The 19,339-nt window shown below is 56.4% G+C and overlaps 1 protein-coding gene and 1 non-coding gene across 4 annotated transcripts in view; both read right to left on the minus strand.

Annotated features, from left to right (window-relative positions):
• ATP10A (ATPase phospholipid transporting 10A (putative)) overlaps nt 1–1,359 on the minus strand; it is a 48,080-nt gene extending 46,721 nt beyond the window's left edge. For all 3 annotated transcript variants that reach the window (XM_070400444.1, XM_070400442.1, XM_070400443.1), the window contains exon 1: nt 848–1,359. In XM_070400444.1, coding sequence (XP_070256545.1) covers nt 848–1,356 — 509 coding nt within the window. In that variant the 5' untranslated portion in view covers nt 1,357–1,359. The remainder of the gene's footprint in view (nt 1–847) is intronic.
• A 17,245-nt stretch (nt 1,360–18,604) lies between these two features.
• TRNAE-UUC (transfer RNA glutamic acid (anticodon UUC)) lies at nt 18,605–18,676 on the minus strand. The gene has a single exon. It is a non-coding gene; the product is annotated as a tRNA-Glu (tRNA).
• Between the last annotated feature and the right edge of the window lie 663 nt (nt 18,677–19,339).

The following is a 19,339-nucleotide window of genomic DNA, read 5'->3' on the forward strand; positions in this document are numbered from 1 at the left end:
TTTTTAACTTATAAGGTGGGGGGGAGCGGCCGGGAATGAGGGCGCCCAGGGGCCGCTGGACTCCAGCCGGGGATCATTCTAGTTCAGGGGCCAGGTCTGAGGGACCATGTGGGACAGGGGACCCCCCCCCCCCCCCCCCTCGCACTCCCCGCCCTGCAGCCCAGCATCTAAAAGTTTCCTACTGCCCTGCCCCGGTTTCGCTCAGCGGATAGAACATCGGCCTGTGGACTGAAGGGTCCCGGGTTCAATTCCGATCAAGGGCAAGTACCTGGGTTGCAGGGTCTCTGGCCCAGAGGGCGCCTGCAGGAGGCAACCCGTTGCTGTGTCTCTCTCACATCCATGTTTCTCTCAGTCTCTCCCTCTCTCCCTTCCACTCTCTCTGAAAATTGGTGAGGATTAACCAAAAAAAAAACAAAAAAAACAAAATTAAAAGTTTCCTATTCTCCATCCCACCTGCCACCGCCACTGCCCGAGGCCAGAAACCTCCATCCTGAGTCCAGCCAGCTTCCCCGGCCCCCCAAGAAGGGCCAGCAAGCATGGGGGGGGGGGGACAAGCCCAGCCCGAGTGTCCCCAACTCTGGGGAGGTGCCGTGGTGGGGGAGAAAGCAGGACCAGGAGGGAGAAGCCCAATGGAATGACGCTCCCCAAACACCCCCCTCCCCCCCCCCCGCCCCCCGCCCAGAGCCTCAGTCTTTCCATCTGGAAACTGGGCGCACTTTTACGAATACCCACACGGTCCCGATACGGTGCCACTCCCACCGCGCGCCACCCCGAGTTCCAGGAGCGCGCCCCTGGCCCGGCCCGGAGCCCACGCGCGCCCCTCCCCGCCCCTCCCCGCCCCGCTCACCTGCTGAAGACCAAGCAGCCTAGGTGGTTGATCTCCTGGTCGGAGCGGTGGCGGCTGTAGTCCTCCCACAGGTCCTTGAAGGCCGTGACCGCCAGGATGAACAGCACGGGCGCCAGCGCCAGGCCCGGCTGGAAGGCGTTGACGGCGGGCGCGAAGTTGAGCAGCGCGATGAGGACGAAGTAGACGTTGGCCAGGCGGTGGAACTGCTCGAACAGGTTCTTGGGCACGAAGGACAGCAGCGTGTACTTGGTGGTCTTGAGCCGGTTGTCCGCCAGGTGCTGCGCGCCCCCGCGCCCGGGCCACCACCACCACCGCCGCCGCCGCCGCCGTGCGCCCTGCGCCGCGCCCTCCGCGGGGTCCTCGTGGGCGCTGGCGGGCGGCGGCGGCTGCAGGTTGGAGCGCACCGTGCGCGTCCGGCTCTCCCGGCGCCTCCGCCGGCGCCCTCGCCGTCCCTGCGGCCGCCGGTCCGGGGGCGCGGGGTCCTCGCCCGCCGCCGGGTCCCGCTCCATGGCCGCGTGTCGCCGCGCCCCGCTCCTGCGCGCGCGCCGGGCGCTCCTAGGTGATCATCGCCGGCGGCCCGGACGCGGCGGCGCGGGCTCCCCGCCTGCGGGACGCGCCACCGGGACGGAGACAGACGGCGGTCAGCGCCGCCCCGCCCGGCCAGCAGGCCCCTCGCTCGCGCCACCCGGGCCGTTTCCGCAGCCGCGCCCCTCCGGCCCCGCCCCGCCCCGGCCCGGCCCGCGCCGCGCCCTGGCTCCGTGGAGAGCGGGAAACCCAAACTTTCCAGCGCTTAGTTTCGGTTCCGTTCGCGCCAACGAGGAGAGGGAGACCCGGAGAGAGGGTGCGGCAAAGGGTCCCGCACTAAGGCGCCTTCTTCCCGGGGCAGCCTGGCTTCCTGATGGGCACCCATTGGCGACCCCGGACGGGAGAGACCCTCCCTCCCGGCAGCCTGGCTTCCTGATGGGCCCCGATTGGCGACCCCGGACGGGAGAGACCCTCCCTCCCGGCAGCCTGGCTTCCTGATGGGCCCCGATTGGCGACCCCGGACGGGGAGACCCTCCCTCCGCTCCTGGAATCAATCAGAATCGGGATCCAAAGGAGCCACGCCTCCCAGGGCTCAGATTTCTCCATCTTCCCCCACCCAGGACATCCATCTGCTCTGGGGACCCCACCCACCACACACACCCCTGCAGAAGGCGCGATGCCCCTCCGGCCTCTCCCTCCCCTCCCCCTTGCCCAGCCTACACCTGCTTGGAGATTCACTTCTTGGGTAAATTAGACTTTTCCTTCCCCAAACCACACTGCCTTCCTGACTTCTCTAAATAGTATTGATTGATTGATTGATTGATACAGGCCCTGGCTGGGTAGCTCAGTGGGTTAGAGCATCGTCCCCATACACCAAGGTTGTGGGTTCAATCCCAGGTCAGGGCGCCACCAGGAATCAACCAATGAATGCATCAGTGAGTGGATCGAGACATCGACGCTTCTCTCTCTCTCTCTCTCTCTCTCTCTCCCTCTCTCTCGCTCTTGCTCTCGCTCTTGTCAATAAGTTAAACAATTTTACAAATAAAAAGTAGCCCGGCTGGCGTGGCTCAGTGGTTGGAGTCGACCCATGAACCAGGAGGTCATGGTTGGATTCCTGGTCAGGGCACATGCCCGGGTTGCGGACTCCATCCCCAATAGGGGGGCGTGCAGGAGGCAGCCGATCGGTGATTCTCTCTCATCATGGATGTTTCTCTCTCCCTTCCTCTCTGAAATCAAAAAAAGAAAAAGAAAACACCCCATGCCCCATGTTACAGATCAAGCCCCGCCCCCCACCCCCTTCCCTGCCATTTCCAGGGTGCGACAGTGCTGTGTGGAGGCCCAGACCAGACGAAGGTTCGGCCCAAGTCCCTGCCTTTCCCGGGAGAGACAGTTCTCAGAGGTGACCCTGGGCATCCCCGGCCGAGGGCTAACCGCACAGACAGGACCTCAGCTCCCCGGGTTTCCGTGACAAAGGCGTCCTGGGCCCGCGTTTTCCTCCCTCACCCAGCCCAGGGGGGCCTGGGGCCTTCTGGCTCCATTGCGGCGATGCCTGTGCCCCTGCGGGTGCCCCCCGGGGTGCGCCAGCCAGCCTGCCTGCTGCCCAAACGCTCACTGGAGCCTTTGGTTGTCTTACCCTGGAGCTCCCGGGGCTCCGTACACAGTCACGGGCTGACTCCTCAGGCAGAGGCCCCCTGAGCCTTTTCGGGGATCGGGACCGGGCGCCAACTTGCTGTTTTTTTTACTCCACCCCCTGCCCCTCCACTCCGGGCCTGGCCCCAGGGCGGGAGGTCTCCTTACCCTTCTCGGAACAGGCCTGTTCGTTGCCCACCCACATTCCACGCTCAGGTTCTAAGGTTCCGTGAGTCACATTGCTCCGTAGCCTGGAATCCTGCTCTCCACCCATCCCGTTCCCCCTCTCCCACCTCCAGGGTCTGGCTCAGCTGGCCTCCCAGAGGGGACCCATGCTGAGATCCACGGAACCTCCTGGAATTATTTTTTTTAAATATATTTTTATTGATTTCAGAGAGGAAGGGAGAGGGAAAGAGAGAGAAACATCAACGATGAGAGAGAATTGTGGATCAGCTGCCTCTTGCACACTCCCTGACTGGGGAATCGAATCATGACCTCTTGGTTCATAGGTCAACGCTTAACCACTGAGCCACGCCGGCCGGCCGGGCGGGCTGGCCTTCTTGAAGCCAGTGGAATCTGTGGTGGGAAAGGGTATGGGGTGTGACAGAAGAGACAGAGTCAAGAACAGCCCGGGTGGGTGGCTGAATATGTGAGCTGCTGTAGCAGACGGTAGAGCGAGGGAGGAACACGCCTGGAGGTCGCCATGGGAGCCAGGGGTGCCCTCGTCTGAGCTCAGAAGGGGAGACCCAGCGGATGGCGGTCTTGGGGTGGGGAAGAGCGTGACCACAGAGGGGAGGCGGGTGGGCAAGGGGCCAGCGGACGGACGCGCTGGCCTTCGGAAGGGACAGGCCTCTGGACTTGCTCCGAACGCAACAGGAAGCCGTGGGCAGTCATTGCCCCAGGCAGAGGCACAGGACGCGGATCTGATTTTGAGAGCGCAGAAGGTGGCTTTCTTCTAGGATTTTTATTTTTAACTTTATTTTTGGTTCCACAATTTACATTTCAGTCTCAAGTCCGCTTCGAGTTTGTGCTTGTGTGTGGTGGGAGTTGGTGGTCTAGTTGCATTTTTTTTTCCCCAATGTGCCTGCCTGTCCAATTTTCCCAACACTGTTTTGTTTGGTTTTATTTTATTTTATCTTATTTTATTTTTTTATTCCTGGTCAGGGCACATGCCCGGGTTGTGGGCTCAATTCCCAGTGGGGGGCGTGCAGGAGGCAGCTGATCCATGATTCTCTCTCATCATGGATGTTTCTCTCTCTCTCTCTCCCTCTCCCTTCCTCTCTGAGATCAATAAAAATATATTTTAAAAAAATAAATAAATGCAGCAGCAGATAGAGCAGGAGGTAAGTGTGTCCGGGGAGGCTCTGAGCAGACATATCTCATCAAACTTGGCCCAAGCTTCTGGATTCGTGCTAACGGGAGGCGGCAGGAGTCCCATCTCCCCAAGCGGCTCCCTCTGCCCCCCGGGGTCTCCCCGGCTGCACCCCGTGTCTCCCAGAGTCCCAGGCCTGCCCGTCCTCTGCCCTCGTTGTGGGAGGCTGGCGAGGGGGTTGGGATGTGTCCAGTCCTCCTCGCTGCGGTGGGAGAAGCGGTCATGTGACAGGCCTGGTGACAAGGTTGAGCAAGGACATCTGTCTGGCCCGACTCTGAGTGGGGCAGAGGGCAGGCTGCCGGCCGACTCGGCCCCCCGTCGGCCCTGATGCAACAGCGGCGGGCCGACAGGGCGGGGCGTCCGTCCTCCGGGGTCCCAGGCCAGTGTGACCCTTTGACCTTCAGACTGGCTCCTTCCACTGAGCTCCCGGGACACCAAACACCTGCTTGCTTACTCTTGTCTCCAAGTGTGTATGTGGGGGGAATTCACTGCTCTCTCTCTCTCTCTCCCTCTCTCTCTCTCTCTCTATATATCTAATGTTTTTATTGATTTCAGAGAGGAAGGGAGAGGGCGAGAGAGAGAAACATCAATGATGAGAGAGAATCCTTGACTGACTGCCTCTTGCACGCCCCCCACTGGGGATGGAGCCCGCAACCCGGGGGGGGGGGGGTCTCGTCTCCACCCAGCTGCCCAGGCCCTGGGGAGGGGCGGCACAGGGCCCCAAGTGACAGGCGGGGCAGGGCTCCTCCCGATGTCTTCAATGGGGAGCAGGGGACGCGGTGTGGGGGGCCAGGGGGGTTTCAGAAAGGCAGGCCCAGCAGAGGTGGGGGGAGCCCGTGGGCAACACTGCCACCTGGTGGTGGGTAAACCTCCTGCAGGACACACAGATTTGTTTGTTTTTAAATATGTTTATTGATCTCAGAGAGGAAGGGAGAGGGAGAGAAACATCCATGATGAGAGAGAGTCATGGATCGGCTGCCTCCTGCACGCCCCCTACTGGGGATCGAGCCCGCAACCCAGGCAGGTGCCCTGGTTGGGAATCGAACTGTGACCTCCTGGTTCCCAGGTTGATGCTCAAACACCGAGCCACACAGGCTGGGCTAGAGCCCAGGCTTTAAAAAACACACACACACACACACACACACACACACACACAAAAAACATGGGCCCGCTTCTTCGAATTTCATTCCGGAGGGAAACTGTGCCTCCCACCCAGGGCGAGTTCATCCTCAAACCCCTACATTTTTCAGCCGACTGATGCGTGAACAACCGCTCTGAAGCCGGTGCGGGAAAACAAATTAAATCCCGTGTCGTGCACTGGGTTTGGGTTAGACACCGCGACGTTCTAATGACATTTCCTTCTAGGGGCCTTGCGCCGTCAGCCAGGGGGTTGGCAGGTGGGCGGGAGGCGGGGGGGGGAGGGGGGCGAGATGCATATGCTGCTCCGGGCAAGCAGTTGGCGGGGTCGCCCCCCGCCCCCTCCGATGATGACACGGCCATTCGTCAAAGACCCCGGAGGAACGCTCCCCGGCCGCCTGAACGCATCGCCCGTGTGCGTCATGATCCCGTCTCCCCGAAAATCCCAGGAATGATTTCTCCCCCTAAAAATAGGTCAAACCGGACACCCTCCTGGGAAGAACACCTCGCCCAGGGGCTGGGGTCCGGGGGTAGCTGTGGACAGTGACAAGCTCGCCAGTTACAACAGGACACCTCGTTGAACTGCAAATACTGGGGACATACCCAGCCTAGAGCATTGCCTGTCATTCATCTGAAGTTCAAGTGTAATGGACACCCTATACTTTTTAAACTATGTTTTTATGGATTTCAGAGAGGAAGGGAGAGGGAGAGAGAGAGATGGAAGCATCCGTGATGAGAGAGAATCACGGATCGGCTGCCTCCTGCACGCCCCACACTGGGGATGGAACCGCCACCCGGGCCTGTGCCCTGACGGGGAATCGAACCGTGGCCTCCTGGTTCATAGGTCGGCGCTTGACCCCAGAGCCACACCAGCCGGGCCCTTGTGGCATTTTAATCTGTGTGTGCGATTGTGAGTGAATGTGTGTGTGCATGTGTGTGTGTGTGTGTGCATTTGGGCACGTGTCCACGCTTTTGCAGGTATGCGTGTGCACGCGGCCCCCCGGTTGGCAGACAGACGGGGGGGGTCTGAGGCCCACCCCCCTGCAGAAGAAAGGAGCGGGTGCTGGCCGGCCTGGCTGGGCCGCGTGGCGCAGGTATCTGTTCTCCGCGAGCCCTGGGATTACTGATGAGTCATGGGCCCTGGCAGAGCGGGAACGCTTTGTAACAGGCTCAGAGAATAGATGATCTTAACAAAGACCTATTTATTCCCAACTCTCTCAAGCAAGGTCTCTTCAAAAAAAGAAAGAAAGAAAGAGAAAAGAAAGGAAGAAAAAGGTCAGATGATAAAAATATGCCCCGTGATACTCTTACCGACCGGAGTGTGGTGCTTCGAGCACCTCGGCCTGTCGCTCGCCGACTCGGTCCCTGCAGTGTGTGGTGTCCTTTCAGTTTGCAACGCGAACATTTATGTTCATCTCTTTATCGTCACGTACATTGTTGTGGATCCCGGAGAGGAAGGGAGAGAGAGAGAGAGAGAAAGAGAAACATCCATGATGAGAAAGGATCACTGACCGGATGCCTCCTGCACGCCCCGCACTGGGGATCGGGCCTGCAACCCGGGCCTGTGCCCTTGACCGGAACCGAACCCGGGACCCCTCAGTCTGCAGGCCGACGCTCTATCCACTGAGACAAACCAGGCAGGGCTATTTTACTTTTTATTATTTATTTTTTTGTCCATCCTCACCCAAGGATATTTTTCCATGGATTTTTTATTTTATTTTAGAGAGAGAGTGGAAGGGAGGGAAAGAGACACAGAGAGAGAAATGTTGATGTGAGAGAGACACATCGATTGGTTGCCTCCTGCACACGTGCCCAGACCAGGGCCGGGGATTGAGCCTGCAACGGAGGTACATGCCCTTGACAAGAATCGAACTCGGGACCCGTCAGTCTGAAGGCCGACGCTCTCACCACTGGGCCGGACCGGCCAGGGCTACATCTGTCTATTTTAGATTTCACTGAACTAACTCAGGAGCTGGAGTCCAGAGGACCATGTTCAGCTAAGCCAACTGTGATCTGTCTGTCATGGGATTAAGAGCTTCTTCCACGGGGAGGGGCAGGTAGAAGGTAGGGGGGGGGGGGCAATGGTGATGGAAGGAGACTGGACCGTGGGTGGTGAACACACGATACGATAGACGGATCATATGTGGTAGAACCGCACACTGCAGACCTGTAGAATTCCAGCAACAATCCGGGGACAGCCGGGCTCTGACCTGGCGAGGGTGGCCTGGGACGGGCGTCAGACCATGTCAGGTGGCCGACGAGAACCTCAGGACGCCGAGTGACCCCCCACCAAGAGGCTCCGCTATTTCCCATCGCCAACCCCACACAATGGACTGGAGCCCATTAACACTGTGCCCGGCCAGTGTGGCTCAGTGGTGGAGCTCCCACCGAGGAACCAGGAGGTCCGGTCCGGGCACATGCCCGGGTTGCGGGCTCGATCCCCAGCAGGGGGGGACGTGCAGGAGGCAGCCGATCCCCGTGTCTCTCCCCGTCACTGATGTCTCGCTCGCTCTCTCCCTCTCCCTTCCTCCCTGAAACAAAAAAACACATATATATTAAAAAAAAAAAAAGTACAACCCTGGCTCGCTGTGGTCTCCGTTCCCCTTTCCAGGAAAGAGACGTTCGGTTGCTATGGAGACGAGGGGTCTCGGGTTGAAAAACACACCTGAAACGCTTGCCGTTTTCTCTCTTCCTCTCTCTTTTTTCGGGGACCCGTAAATGGTGTATTACATCGATAGCACCGGGGAGTTAGGAAATGCTCTAAGTGAGGTCGGAGCAAATAGCCGGCGCCGTGCGGCGGGGCCGGGGCCGCGGCCGCGGGAGATAAAGCAGAAATGCTCTCTTTGTAGCTCGATGTCTCACTTAGGAGCCGTTTCCCCGAGCGCTCGCGGGGCCGCCCGTGAGCCTGCCTTCCTCGATGGACCGGCACGGATTTATTGATCTGATAGCAATACGTCTTCCTTTCCTCGGTGAATTATCGAAACTCTCCAACCAATTTAAATGTAATAATAAAAAAAGGGGGAGGGTTGGGGAGGGGCTTGGCACCTTGCTGTTGTCCATCAGCTTAAACACAACACACACACACACACACACACACATACACACACACACTGTCGTCTTCGGGATCCGTGCAAAAGTGGCCGTGGCTGTTCCCGGATTTAATTAAAAACAACAAATCACTGGGTCGGCGGGAAGGGAGGCCCCTGGCTGGCCCATGGGATCGGGGGCTGTTTAAGGAGCCAATATTTTCATCTTCAAACGTCGGGTTCGACAAGATCATGGCTACCTGATGGAGCAGGGGCCTTCCGCGCTGGGGGGACCAGCAGGGCGGCCTGGCCGGGAAAGTGGCTGTGGCCCGTGCCTGCCTTCGATTTTCAGTGTCAGACACACACACACACACACACACACACACACACACACACACACCCCGGGAGGCGGGTTATGGATGACCATCACACAGAGGGGATTTTTCTGGGAGAGCCATTTAGGCGAATGATCACACGGGCACAGAACCGGCCGTCTGTGGCGCCGTGAGCTGTGTCCCCGGCGCCCACGCAGGGCACGGCGTGGCCTTAAAAGGCCTTGAGATGGATGTGCGTCGGTTCGTAGCGCGGCCGGCATTCATCATCTCAGAGGTGTCAGAAGACACGGGCTCTCTCCGGCATTCTTCTCTCCCTGTTCTTGTTTTAAATTTTTTTATTTGTTGATTTGAGAGAGAGAGGGAGAGAGAGAGAGAGAGGGAGAGAGGAAGAAAGATATCAGTTGGCTGCCCCCTGCCTGGCCCCTACCAGGAATGGAGCCCTGGTCAGGAATCAAACCAGCAACCTTGGGTGCACAGGACGATTCACCAACTGAGCCACCCCGGCCAGGATGGATGCATTTTTCTGTTTTATATACTGACTTCAGAGAGGAAGAGAGAAACAGCAATGATGAGAGAGAATCATGGACCAGCTACCTCCTGCACGCCTCCTACTGGGGATCGAGCCTGCCACCAGGGCGTGTGTCCTGACCGGGAATCAAACCGTGACCTCCTGGTTCATAGGTCGGCGCTCAACCCCTGAGCCACGCCGGCAGGGCATCCTCGTAATGATTTTATTTTATTTTTTTTTTAAATATGTTTTATTGATTTTTTTACAGAGAGGAAGGGAGAGAGATAGAGAGTTAGAAACATCGATGAGAGAGAAACATCGACCAGCTGCCTCCTGCACATCTCCTACTGGGGATGTGCCCACAACCCAGGTACATGCCCTTGACCGGAATCGAACCTGGGACCTTTCAGTCCGCAGGCCGACGCTCTATCCACTGAGCCAAACCGGTTTCGGCCCTCGTAATGATTTTAAACGGAACGCTAGCCCCTCCCATAAATAAGGGTTCCAGAGACCCCAGACACGACATTAAATACAGAACACGTCCCCGGACGACGCGCGGCCACTTGCCGTGGAGGAGGCACCGCTGTTCAGCCGCGCCCGGCGCCCCGTGTCCCGGTTCCTTTCTGTCGTCGGCTGTCCACTGACTTCCCCTCCCACACGTGGCCGCTGCCCAACGACATCTTCGATGCTGTTAGGACCGGGCAGGGTCGCCGCTTTCGTGGTTCCTACGTCAATAATCATCTTTCAATTACTTACATCCTCTCCCCGGAGGGAAAAAACAGATTGTTCTCAGATAATAAATGTCTACAGTCGTTTATGTACCACCACCGCCACCACCACGCACAAGTCAGTTCAGGGAAACATTTGCCACCAAACTCTCCAATGCAGCGTTGTCCCACGGGCGACGGTGCTGAGAGCCCGAGGGTGCCGAGATCGGGGGCTCGGGGGCTGAGCAAGACGGGCCGGGTTTCTGTTGGTGACATTTGGGGGCACGACAATGGGGTAGGATCCTCCGAGGGGCTCACATCGGCTGCCTCCTGCATGCCCCCCCACTGGCGAGCATCAACCGTGACCTCCTGGCTCCGTGGTGGGGCGTCCACCACTGAGCCGCACCAGCTGGGCCCTGCCATGATTCTCTAAAGGCTGCCCGTGGGTGTTCCTGTGGCGGGAGCACGTACAGAACCTCACCCTGGGAGCTGGTCTGGGAGAACAGATAAAGTATCCCGGGAGGGCCTGAGGTCTGGGCTCGGGGAGAGCCGAGAACTAGTTTCTCCCCCCGAGAACGGAACTGTGCTCTTTCCTTCCCGGTGCCGACTTAAGCCTCGCTCTGTGCGTCCGTTCGCTCATTCACTCATTCGAAAGAGGCCCGCGGTCGGCGGGGATGATGAAGCCCACGACTGGGTGAAATGCAGCTCCCGGGGAGACAGGACCTTCTAGAATATCCTGAAATAAATAACTGAAGGACTTAATGGCGCCAGCCACCGCCAGCAAATCATGGGAAGCACGTAGCCGGGAGGAAATCGTGCCCGGTGCAATGGCCAGGGAAACACATTTGCTTAAATGGCGATGCAATTTGGAGCCGTGTCTTAAGTATTGTACTGTGAAATTTCAATTAGCGGCTAAGTGCTGTGCAATGGGCTGTGAGTGAGGGCTCTGGTCAGCCACGTGCGCCGCCGCCCCCCAGGGGCGATCTGCAGGCAGAGCGGGGGATCTCAGGGTGCAGGCTGGTCTTTTGTTGGGGTCTCAATGTTTGTGAAGCCTCTCAGAGGTGGGTTTTAAAAATATACGTATGTTTTTATTAATTTGAGGGGGAGAGAGAGAGAGAGAAACATCAAGGATGAGAGTCAGCCAGGCCGGCGTGGCTCCGTGGTTGAACATCTACCCGTGAGCCAGGAGGTCACGGTTTGATTCCCGATCATGGCACGTGCCTGGGTTACAGGCTCGGTCCCCGGTCGGGGGTGGGGGGTGTGTGTGCAGGAGGCAGCCGGTCTGTGATTCTCTCTCATCATGGATGTTTCTCTCTCCCTTTCCCTCTCTGAAATCAACAAAAATATATTTAAAAAAAAACGATGAGAATCATGGATCGGCTGCCTCCTGCACTCCCCAAACTGGGGGATCAGGCCCGCAACCCGGCCCCGGGCCCTGACCGGGAATCGAACCGTGACCTCCAGGGTCATGGGTGGATGCTCCAACCACTGAGCCACACAGGCCGGGCGGGGGTCCCTCTTGGTAAACACCATGCGCCCATGCACGAGGGTCACATTGGGGGGGGGGAAGTGAGAGTCCACAGAGCACCCAGCGCCTGGCGCACTTGAGCTCCCTTAATGGGCGGGAAAGAGAAAGGCTTCATTACGCTCCCCTCCGGGCGGGCTCGTCCTTTGAAACACAGTCTCGAGTGCGAGGCCCAGGCGCGTTCTGGGGTAGACGGCGGGTGCTAAAAGCAGCCACTCCAGAGCTGATGGAGATGAGATGAAGCACCGGGCGCCTCTCAGGGGGGCGGGCAGTGGTTTTGTTTCAAGAGCGCGAGAGAGAGCGGGTGAATGCAGTCAAGATGACGGCTCCGTCTCTGCTTCGGGGCCCGGGAGGAGGTGGCCAGAGGGGAGCTGGCATGGTCTGCTCGTGGGGAGATGTCTTCCTCACCTCGGGGAGGCTGTCAGATCCCTCGGGGTGCACGCAGACCCCCAGAGCAGCCAGCGTCTTCTTTTTTCTTCTCCTTCTTCCCTTTTCTCATCTGAGTATATTTTTTCCATTGCTTTTGAGAGAGAGTGGAAAGGAAGGGGATGGAGAGAAGTGAGAGAGAGAGAGAGAGAGATCCATTGCACGCACCTTTCACAGGGGTCACCCAAGACCATCGGAAAACACATACATAATTACATATTGTTTTTGTGATGAATCACTGCTTTCATTATGTTCAATGTGTAACAATGAAAATACATCCTGCCTATCAGATATTTACATGACGATTCATAACAGTAGCAAAATTAGTTATGAAGTAGCAACGAAAATAATTTTATGGTTGGGGGTCACCACGACAGGAGGAACTGTATTAAAGGGTCTCGGCGTTAGGAAGGTTGAGAACCACTGCTCTTATGTAAGTTTGTAAATCCTCCCTCCCTCCCTCCCCCAGCCCTGGATTGCACTGTAATTTGTCTTGATGGTGTTTTCTGGGTTATGCGAACCATTTTGTTCTTAAAAATGCTGTTTGTTTGACACCCCAACCTAGATTTGAATACCTGATTACATGTGGCTTTTGACATCTGAGTTCTTGCAGCATCTACTTCTACGTCCATTAGTTGTTTTTTTTTTTATGTTTTTATTGATTTATTTTTTTTGTGGGAATATGCATATATTTTTTAATCCTCGCCCAAGTTTATTTTTCCGTTGATTGTTTTAGAGAGAGTGGAAGAGAGCGAGGGAGAGTCGGGGAGAAACGTGGACGTAAGAGAAACACGTGCCCTCGATTGGAAGCCAGCCACCGACGCTCTGCCCACTGAGCCACACCGTCCAGGGCGGCTCATTCGTGTGTGTGTGTGTGTGTGTGTGTGTGTGTGTGTTTTAAATGTTTTTGCTGATTTTATTTTTTTCGTGGGGGCATATTTTTATCTTAATAGAATAAAGACCCTTCTAATCACAGGGCTGCCTCTCCCGGGACTGTGCTGGGCGCATGACGGAGGGGGGGTGGGGCCCGGCGGGTAGTGGTGCCCATCCCTGCCATCCAGGCCCCGCGCCCATCTACCGGGGAGGGCTGGGCAGGCGTCTCCTTGGCGACGACTAGCGACATTAGATGCCTCTGCCTCCAAGTCCTGCAGGTTTTAGGGAGACCCATGTTGGGGTCCTACCTGCTGAGACCCTCCCTGTCTCTCGCCACGGTGCCTGCCTCTCGCGATACTGACAGTGTCTCGCGATACTGCTGCTTCTCGCGACAGTGGCCGTGCCTCGCGATACTGGGAGCGTCCGCGTGGCTGCTGCGTCTCGGCGGTGATGGCGGCCTTTCTCTAGCGATACCGACCTTCTCTTCCGATGGTGCCTGCCTCTCGGTCGTTATTGGTTTGAGAGAGGAAGAGAGAGAGAGAGAAAAACATGGATTTGTCGTTCCTACTGCGCTACCCGGCCAGGGCCCAGGCAGGTCCCTCAGTTCCTCTTGGGTGAGTCCGAGGCCTGTGCATCCGGGCCTCTGAAGCGCGTGACCCTTGACCCGGGCGGGCTGCGGCCGCGTGGGCTTCTGGGAGAGCCTGTGTCGCGGTCACTAGCGTGGCCTCCGTGCCGGGCAGACTCCCGGCCACACGCAGGGGATGCACGTGTTTCGAGTCCCGCGCTTTAGGAGGAGCCGGTGGCCGCGTCTCCGTCCCCCTGATTTTGGGGGTCACCCAGCGGGCAAGCAGGTTCGCGAGCGTGACTCTGATTGGGTGGCGGCTGCACATGGAAGACTTACCGCCAAGAGGAGGCGGCCGTGTCCTCCTCAGCCCGGTGGTTCCGGGTGGGCACCCCGCCCTCCCAGAAGGTGGTAGTGCTACCGAGATCGAAGGTTTGGGGATCCATCTTTGCAAAACATACGTTTGTGACTTATTTATTTATTTATCTTATTGATTTTAGAGCGAGGAAGGGAGAGAGGACCATGGGTGGGCTGCCTCCCGCGCGCCCCCTACTGGGGATCGGACCCACAACCCGGCCCTGTGCCGTGATGGGGATGGAGCCGTGACCTCCTGGTTCATCATAGAGGTCCGTGCTCAACCCGCTGAGCCACACCGGCCGGGTGGTAGGTAACACTATTTTACTCTTCCACCGTTTGGTTTTGTGAAACAGATAACGTCCCTGATGGAAGACGGTGTGAAGACGGGTTGAACATGATACAAATGATCCGGGCGATTAATTTGTTCGGACAGAAGAGACCATGTAGCCAAAGGCAAATGCTAAAGAAGATCGCGCAGGACACGCTCCAGTGTGTGACACACACAAGGAGTCAACAGAGCCCCCGCCTTCAAACGCCACGAGGGCAACGTCGCCCCTGGCAACCAGGAGACCCCCGGGCGCTTCCTAAGTGGACCTTGGGTGACGCGTTTCCATGGCGACGGAAGCCCTACCGTCTGTACACACCGTGGTTCCCAGGAGAAGCGGATGGACAGAACCTGCGGGTGGGATCATTGGGAGAAAAAAAAGTTTGTTTCTCTTCCCTCTTTTTTTTTTTTTTTAAATATATTTTATAGATTTTTTACAGAGAGGAAGGGAGAGTGAGAGGGATAGAGAGCTAGACACATCGATGAGAGAGAAACATCGATCAGCCGCCTCCTGCACACCCCCTGCTGGGGATGTGCCCGCAACCAAGGTGCATGCCCTTGACCGGAATCGAACCTGGGACCCTTCAGTCCGCAAACTGGGACCTTCCAGGCCGACGCTCTATCCACTGAGCCACACCGGCCAGGGCTCTCTTCCCTCCTTTTCTCCGAGGATGGGAGTGGGTCTAAGCTGATGAGGAAGCGGCCCTTGAACTTCAAAGCACACCCCGCTGAGGTTTTCCCGTATTCGTTTTGAATTGGAGGCCTCTCTCTAAAGGAAAAGAGAATCCCCGTCATTCCCGTTCCGTGACAGGTTCCCGGGAGATACCATGGCTGCTCGGCCAGAGGAGCTCGGGTCTTGCTGGCAGACTACAATCTGCTGCCGTGTCCTGGCGGAAATCGTCACTCGAGGATTCTTCTGTCCATGATTTTTTTAGAGAGAGAGAGGGAAGAAGGGAGGGAGAGAGAGAGAGAAATAGTGACGTGAGAGCGTGGAGACAGGCTGATTGGGAGTACCAGGAAGATATTATGTACAAGGAAGACCCTGTTATTTATGATGTACTCTCGTGATTAGACACCCATGAATCTCATCGTCTTTTTAATTGTTATAATTTACCTTCTCAAGAGCTCTACCAACTTTCCCATTTATTAGAAAAAATTCTTTTTTTCATTACATTAAAAGCTCTCCCATATACATCATTTAAAAAATAAGAGCCAAAGTAAATTAAAATAGAAAAATAAAAAAAGGAACATAGGGTTTGATTTGCTCCGATTTGCAGGGCAGGTTAGGGGAGTGATGGACACACAAACCGTGGTCTCCACCGGACACACGAGAGCAGCGGTCGCCAGCTGGTGGTCCGTGAGGTCCGAAAGGTTGGCGACCGCTGCTCTAGAGTATCGGCATCGTTTCCAACAGGCTGTACCAATCTGAGAGTGGATGACTTATACACATTTACTTTTTAAATATATATATATTTTATTGATTTCAGAGAGGAAGGGAGAGAGAGAAATAGAAACATCAATGATGAGAGAGAATCATTAATCAGCTGCCTCCTGCACGTGCCACACTGGGGATCGAGCCCGCAACCTGGGCAGGTGCCCTTGACCGGGAATCGAACCTGCAACCTTTGGGTGTACCAGGCGACACCCAACCCACTGAGCCACAGTGGCCGGGGCCCCAGGCTCTCTTTCTATTTTCCAGCAATATCTGTTGTGTCGGCCTGTTGTTGCGTGCCTCTCCCTGTCCACACCATCTCTCTGCTTGGTTTCATATTTTCATCTTTAAAGATGCATTTCAGGCATTATTTTCTCCAGGAGCGACCAGATAATCTTAGGTACAGTTTCTGCTTATGCCTGAGCTGTGAAATCTCCTTTTGACTGAACTATACTGAAACCATCGGTTTCTGCATGGGGTTTCCCTCACCTAGACTTAAAAGCTCTTAAGTCTGACACCTTAATTTGCTCGTCTCTCTCTCTCCGCAGAGCCTCGCCAGAGACTGGGCACACAGCAGGGCCCGAGAAGCGTGTGTTGGTCTGAAATGGAAGGAGGCCCTAGGCCTGTTGGCTGAGCAGCGTGGAGGCCCTCAGAGTTCCGGAGATTTCAAACGAAGCCAAGAGGCGGCGGGGCGCGAGCGTCAGGAGGCGTCAGGAGGAAACGGCTTGGCCTGCTTTACACAGGAGCACGTGGACGGGGCAGAGGAGAACAGGTTGGTTCAGGCCAGGGGCTTGCAATTAGAAGGTGAAGCAAAATGAGAAGATGCTGGAATCTCCTAGAAAAAAATGGGCCAGGATGGACGAGGAGGTAAAGGGCTTTGGGGAGACGTGAGAACTGCCGGTGGGTGCAGGGTGGGCTGGTGTAAAGGCTCGCTGGCTCTCAGAGCTCGTGTGGACAGACGCAGCCCCTGCCTGCGGTGTTTCCTCCCCGGTCTCTTCCTGTGCCAGGTAGTTTGGAATCTTCTGGAATGCCTCTGTGCCCTGCAGAAAGCTGCTTCCCCCAGCTGTGTGGCCCAGGATGGCTTTGCTCTCCCTGCAAAGGGAAGTGTGGGTGGAGAGCACAGAACCCCCCAAAGGACCTGGGCTGGGTCAGCGAGCCCAGGACCCCTGAGGGGGTGGGGCAGCTGAAAGCTGAGTGCTGCTTGCTAATGCACGCCTGGATTGCCCCCAGCCCGGCTGCTTTTTCCTGGCCTGCTCTTTTATGGAATACTAATTATATCCTAGGGCTACCGACTTCTAATGAGCCGGTACCTGGGAGATTAAATTGGCACTCGCTTCTTCTTAGAGGCGTTATTTTTTTTTAAACAGAGCATTTGAATATGCAGATGTAAGGTAATGATTTTTCATTTAAACATGTAATATTCCTCAGTGGGCCAACTTATCATTATGCCTGATTATTCCACCACATTGTGAGCTTTGTTGGAAGAAGAAAAACAGTTCATCTTCCTGATGCTAAAAAAAAAAAATAAAAAATTACAAAATAAAATAAAATACATAAATAAGTAAATAAAAGAAACCGACTGCACGTAAGTGACCTGTGTATAAAAGCTGCCCTGGGTTGCTGTGGTAACCAAAGTTCTAAAAATGACAGGAAGAAAAGAACACCGTTTTATTGTGACAAATGACACTCGGGCTCCTTGCAGCGCCTGCTTGTAATGAACGCAGCTCCGCCAGGAGCGTTAAGACCGAACAGTAGGTTAACGTGGAAGTCGGGGACCTGGCCGGAGGACTTGTGTCCAGGGTTGGGCTAATGAGCCAACACAGAGTCCTGGGGAGGGAGACGCCTCTGGGGGAGCAGGTGCCTGGTGGCGGGTCCCCACGGTCACGTGACCAGCGTGTGCACCGCACCCGCTCTCCTGGGTTACGTATGTACATGTCCAGGCGATGCACATGTCACATAAAACATTACCTATCTACATAAACCAGTGTGTAGGGTGTCCCCTCCGCCCCCGGACGTATACACACTTTGCACACTTACTCATTCCAATGATTCTTTCCAGATTTAAGCCATTGGAATGAGTAAGTGTTCAAAGTGTGTATACGTTTTTGGGGGACACCCTGTATATGACATGTGGGTGGGCAAAAGAAGGTTACAGTTGATGTGGAAAATAATACTATAATTCACAAATAACGATACAAGAATGAACTGCTTCCTGTGCTCACAGCTGTAAGCCTACCTTTGCCCACCCCTCTGTGTGGGTGTGTGCTCCCTGTATATGAAATATACTCCCCTTAGTAAGCTTTCTCTCACCAGAAGAAGACCCCCCAGCGTGTGAGTTCTTCACTAGTAGTGCACCTCATGTTAGGGGTGCACTGACATTAAAGATGCACAGGCACCCTGGCCGGGTAGCTCACTTGGTCGGAGTGTCCTCCCGCTGGGGTTCGATCCCCGGTCAGGGCACATCTAAGAATCAGCCCGTGAATGTGTATAAATAAGTGGGACCACAGCTCTCTCCCTCTCCTCCGTCTCTGTCCTCGGCCCGAAGCCCCGAGTGGGGGCAGAGACAGCAGTGACTTGGCTGCACCTAACCCGTTTTCCCGGAAAGAAGCGGCAGCTCCCGCGTGGTGATGGAGGTGTTCGCTAACCTGCTGTGGCAGCCGCTGGGCAGTAGGCACGCCCATCAAACACCGTGTTGCACACCGTCACCTTTCACAAGCTTCCCTGCCAATTATATCTCCATAAAGCTGGGGAAAGAGTGCTCCCCCTGATAGAGTTCGGCCACTAAATATGAATTATAATCGTTTCGTCTGTCATGGATGTAAAGTAAAGGACGAGCAAAGACATCAGTACGGATGACACACACCGTTCCTGGGTGGGGAATCGCTCCACGTCCCCGGGAAGGAAATGACAACCGTCAGCAGTTACATTTAGCGTTCTTCTTGGTAAAAACAGTGTACGTGGGCCTCGTGCATTTTTTATACCTGATTCCAAAAGAAAGAAAAAAAAAAGGTTGTGGCGTTCCCACACCGGGAGTCGAACCCGGGCCGCCTGGGTGAAAACCAGGAATCCTAACCGCTAGACCATGTGGGAGACGACAGGGGCCGGGCCCAGCGTAAGCCAGTTGAATCGAGTGCGTCTGCTTCCGCCTTCCGCCCTGACCCCGCCCCCGGCTGCGCCGCTGTCCCCGCGGTGGGCGGGCTCGGTGCCCGGGCCCTGCGACCTCGGCCCGGCCCGCGGGGAGTTTGGGGCAAAGGAAGCCGTGAGCGGCCCCGGCCTCTGGTCGGTGGCCACGGTGACCCTTTTAGACCGGATTTCCCATCCCGCTCTGTGCCGAGGCCTTGGTCTTTCGTGGGGAGGCCTGACATGGAAACCAGAGCAAAACACCCCAACAGCCGTGACAGAAGTCCACGCCCTGCGCTACTTTAACACTCATGGGGGGGGCGGGGGGGGGGGACCAAAACATAAGGGAACAGTCAAACCCGTGAAGAATTCTGGTGAGTTTATCTGAGCCAAACTGTCAGCCCTTGCCGGGAAGCGGAACCTCCCCGCGCGGGGACAGTGCTCCGGAGAAGAGTGGTTCCCACCTGTTTTTGTAAATTACCCCCAAGGAGGGGGACCTGGTTCCCTGAAACCCCCGGTGAGAGATGAGGGGGCGGGAGAAAGCAGAGCAGGGGAACCTCGGGGGTTGGGTAGAAAGTGAAATGATGGACACGTGCACCGTTTACACACGTGGGAGCAGGGCCCTCAGCAGTC

This window comes from Myotis yumanensis, unplaced genomic scaffold, assembly GCF_028538775.1.
Source record: "Myotis yumanensis isolate MYYU_CA2020_CCGP unplaced genomic scaffold, mMyoYum1.0.hap1 SCAF_20, whole genome shotgun sequence".
NCBI lineage: Eukaryota > Metazoa > Chordata > Mammalia > Chiroptera > Vespertilionidae > Myotis > Myotis yumanensis.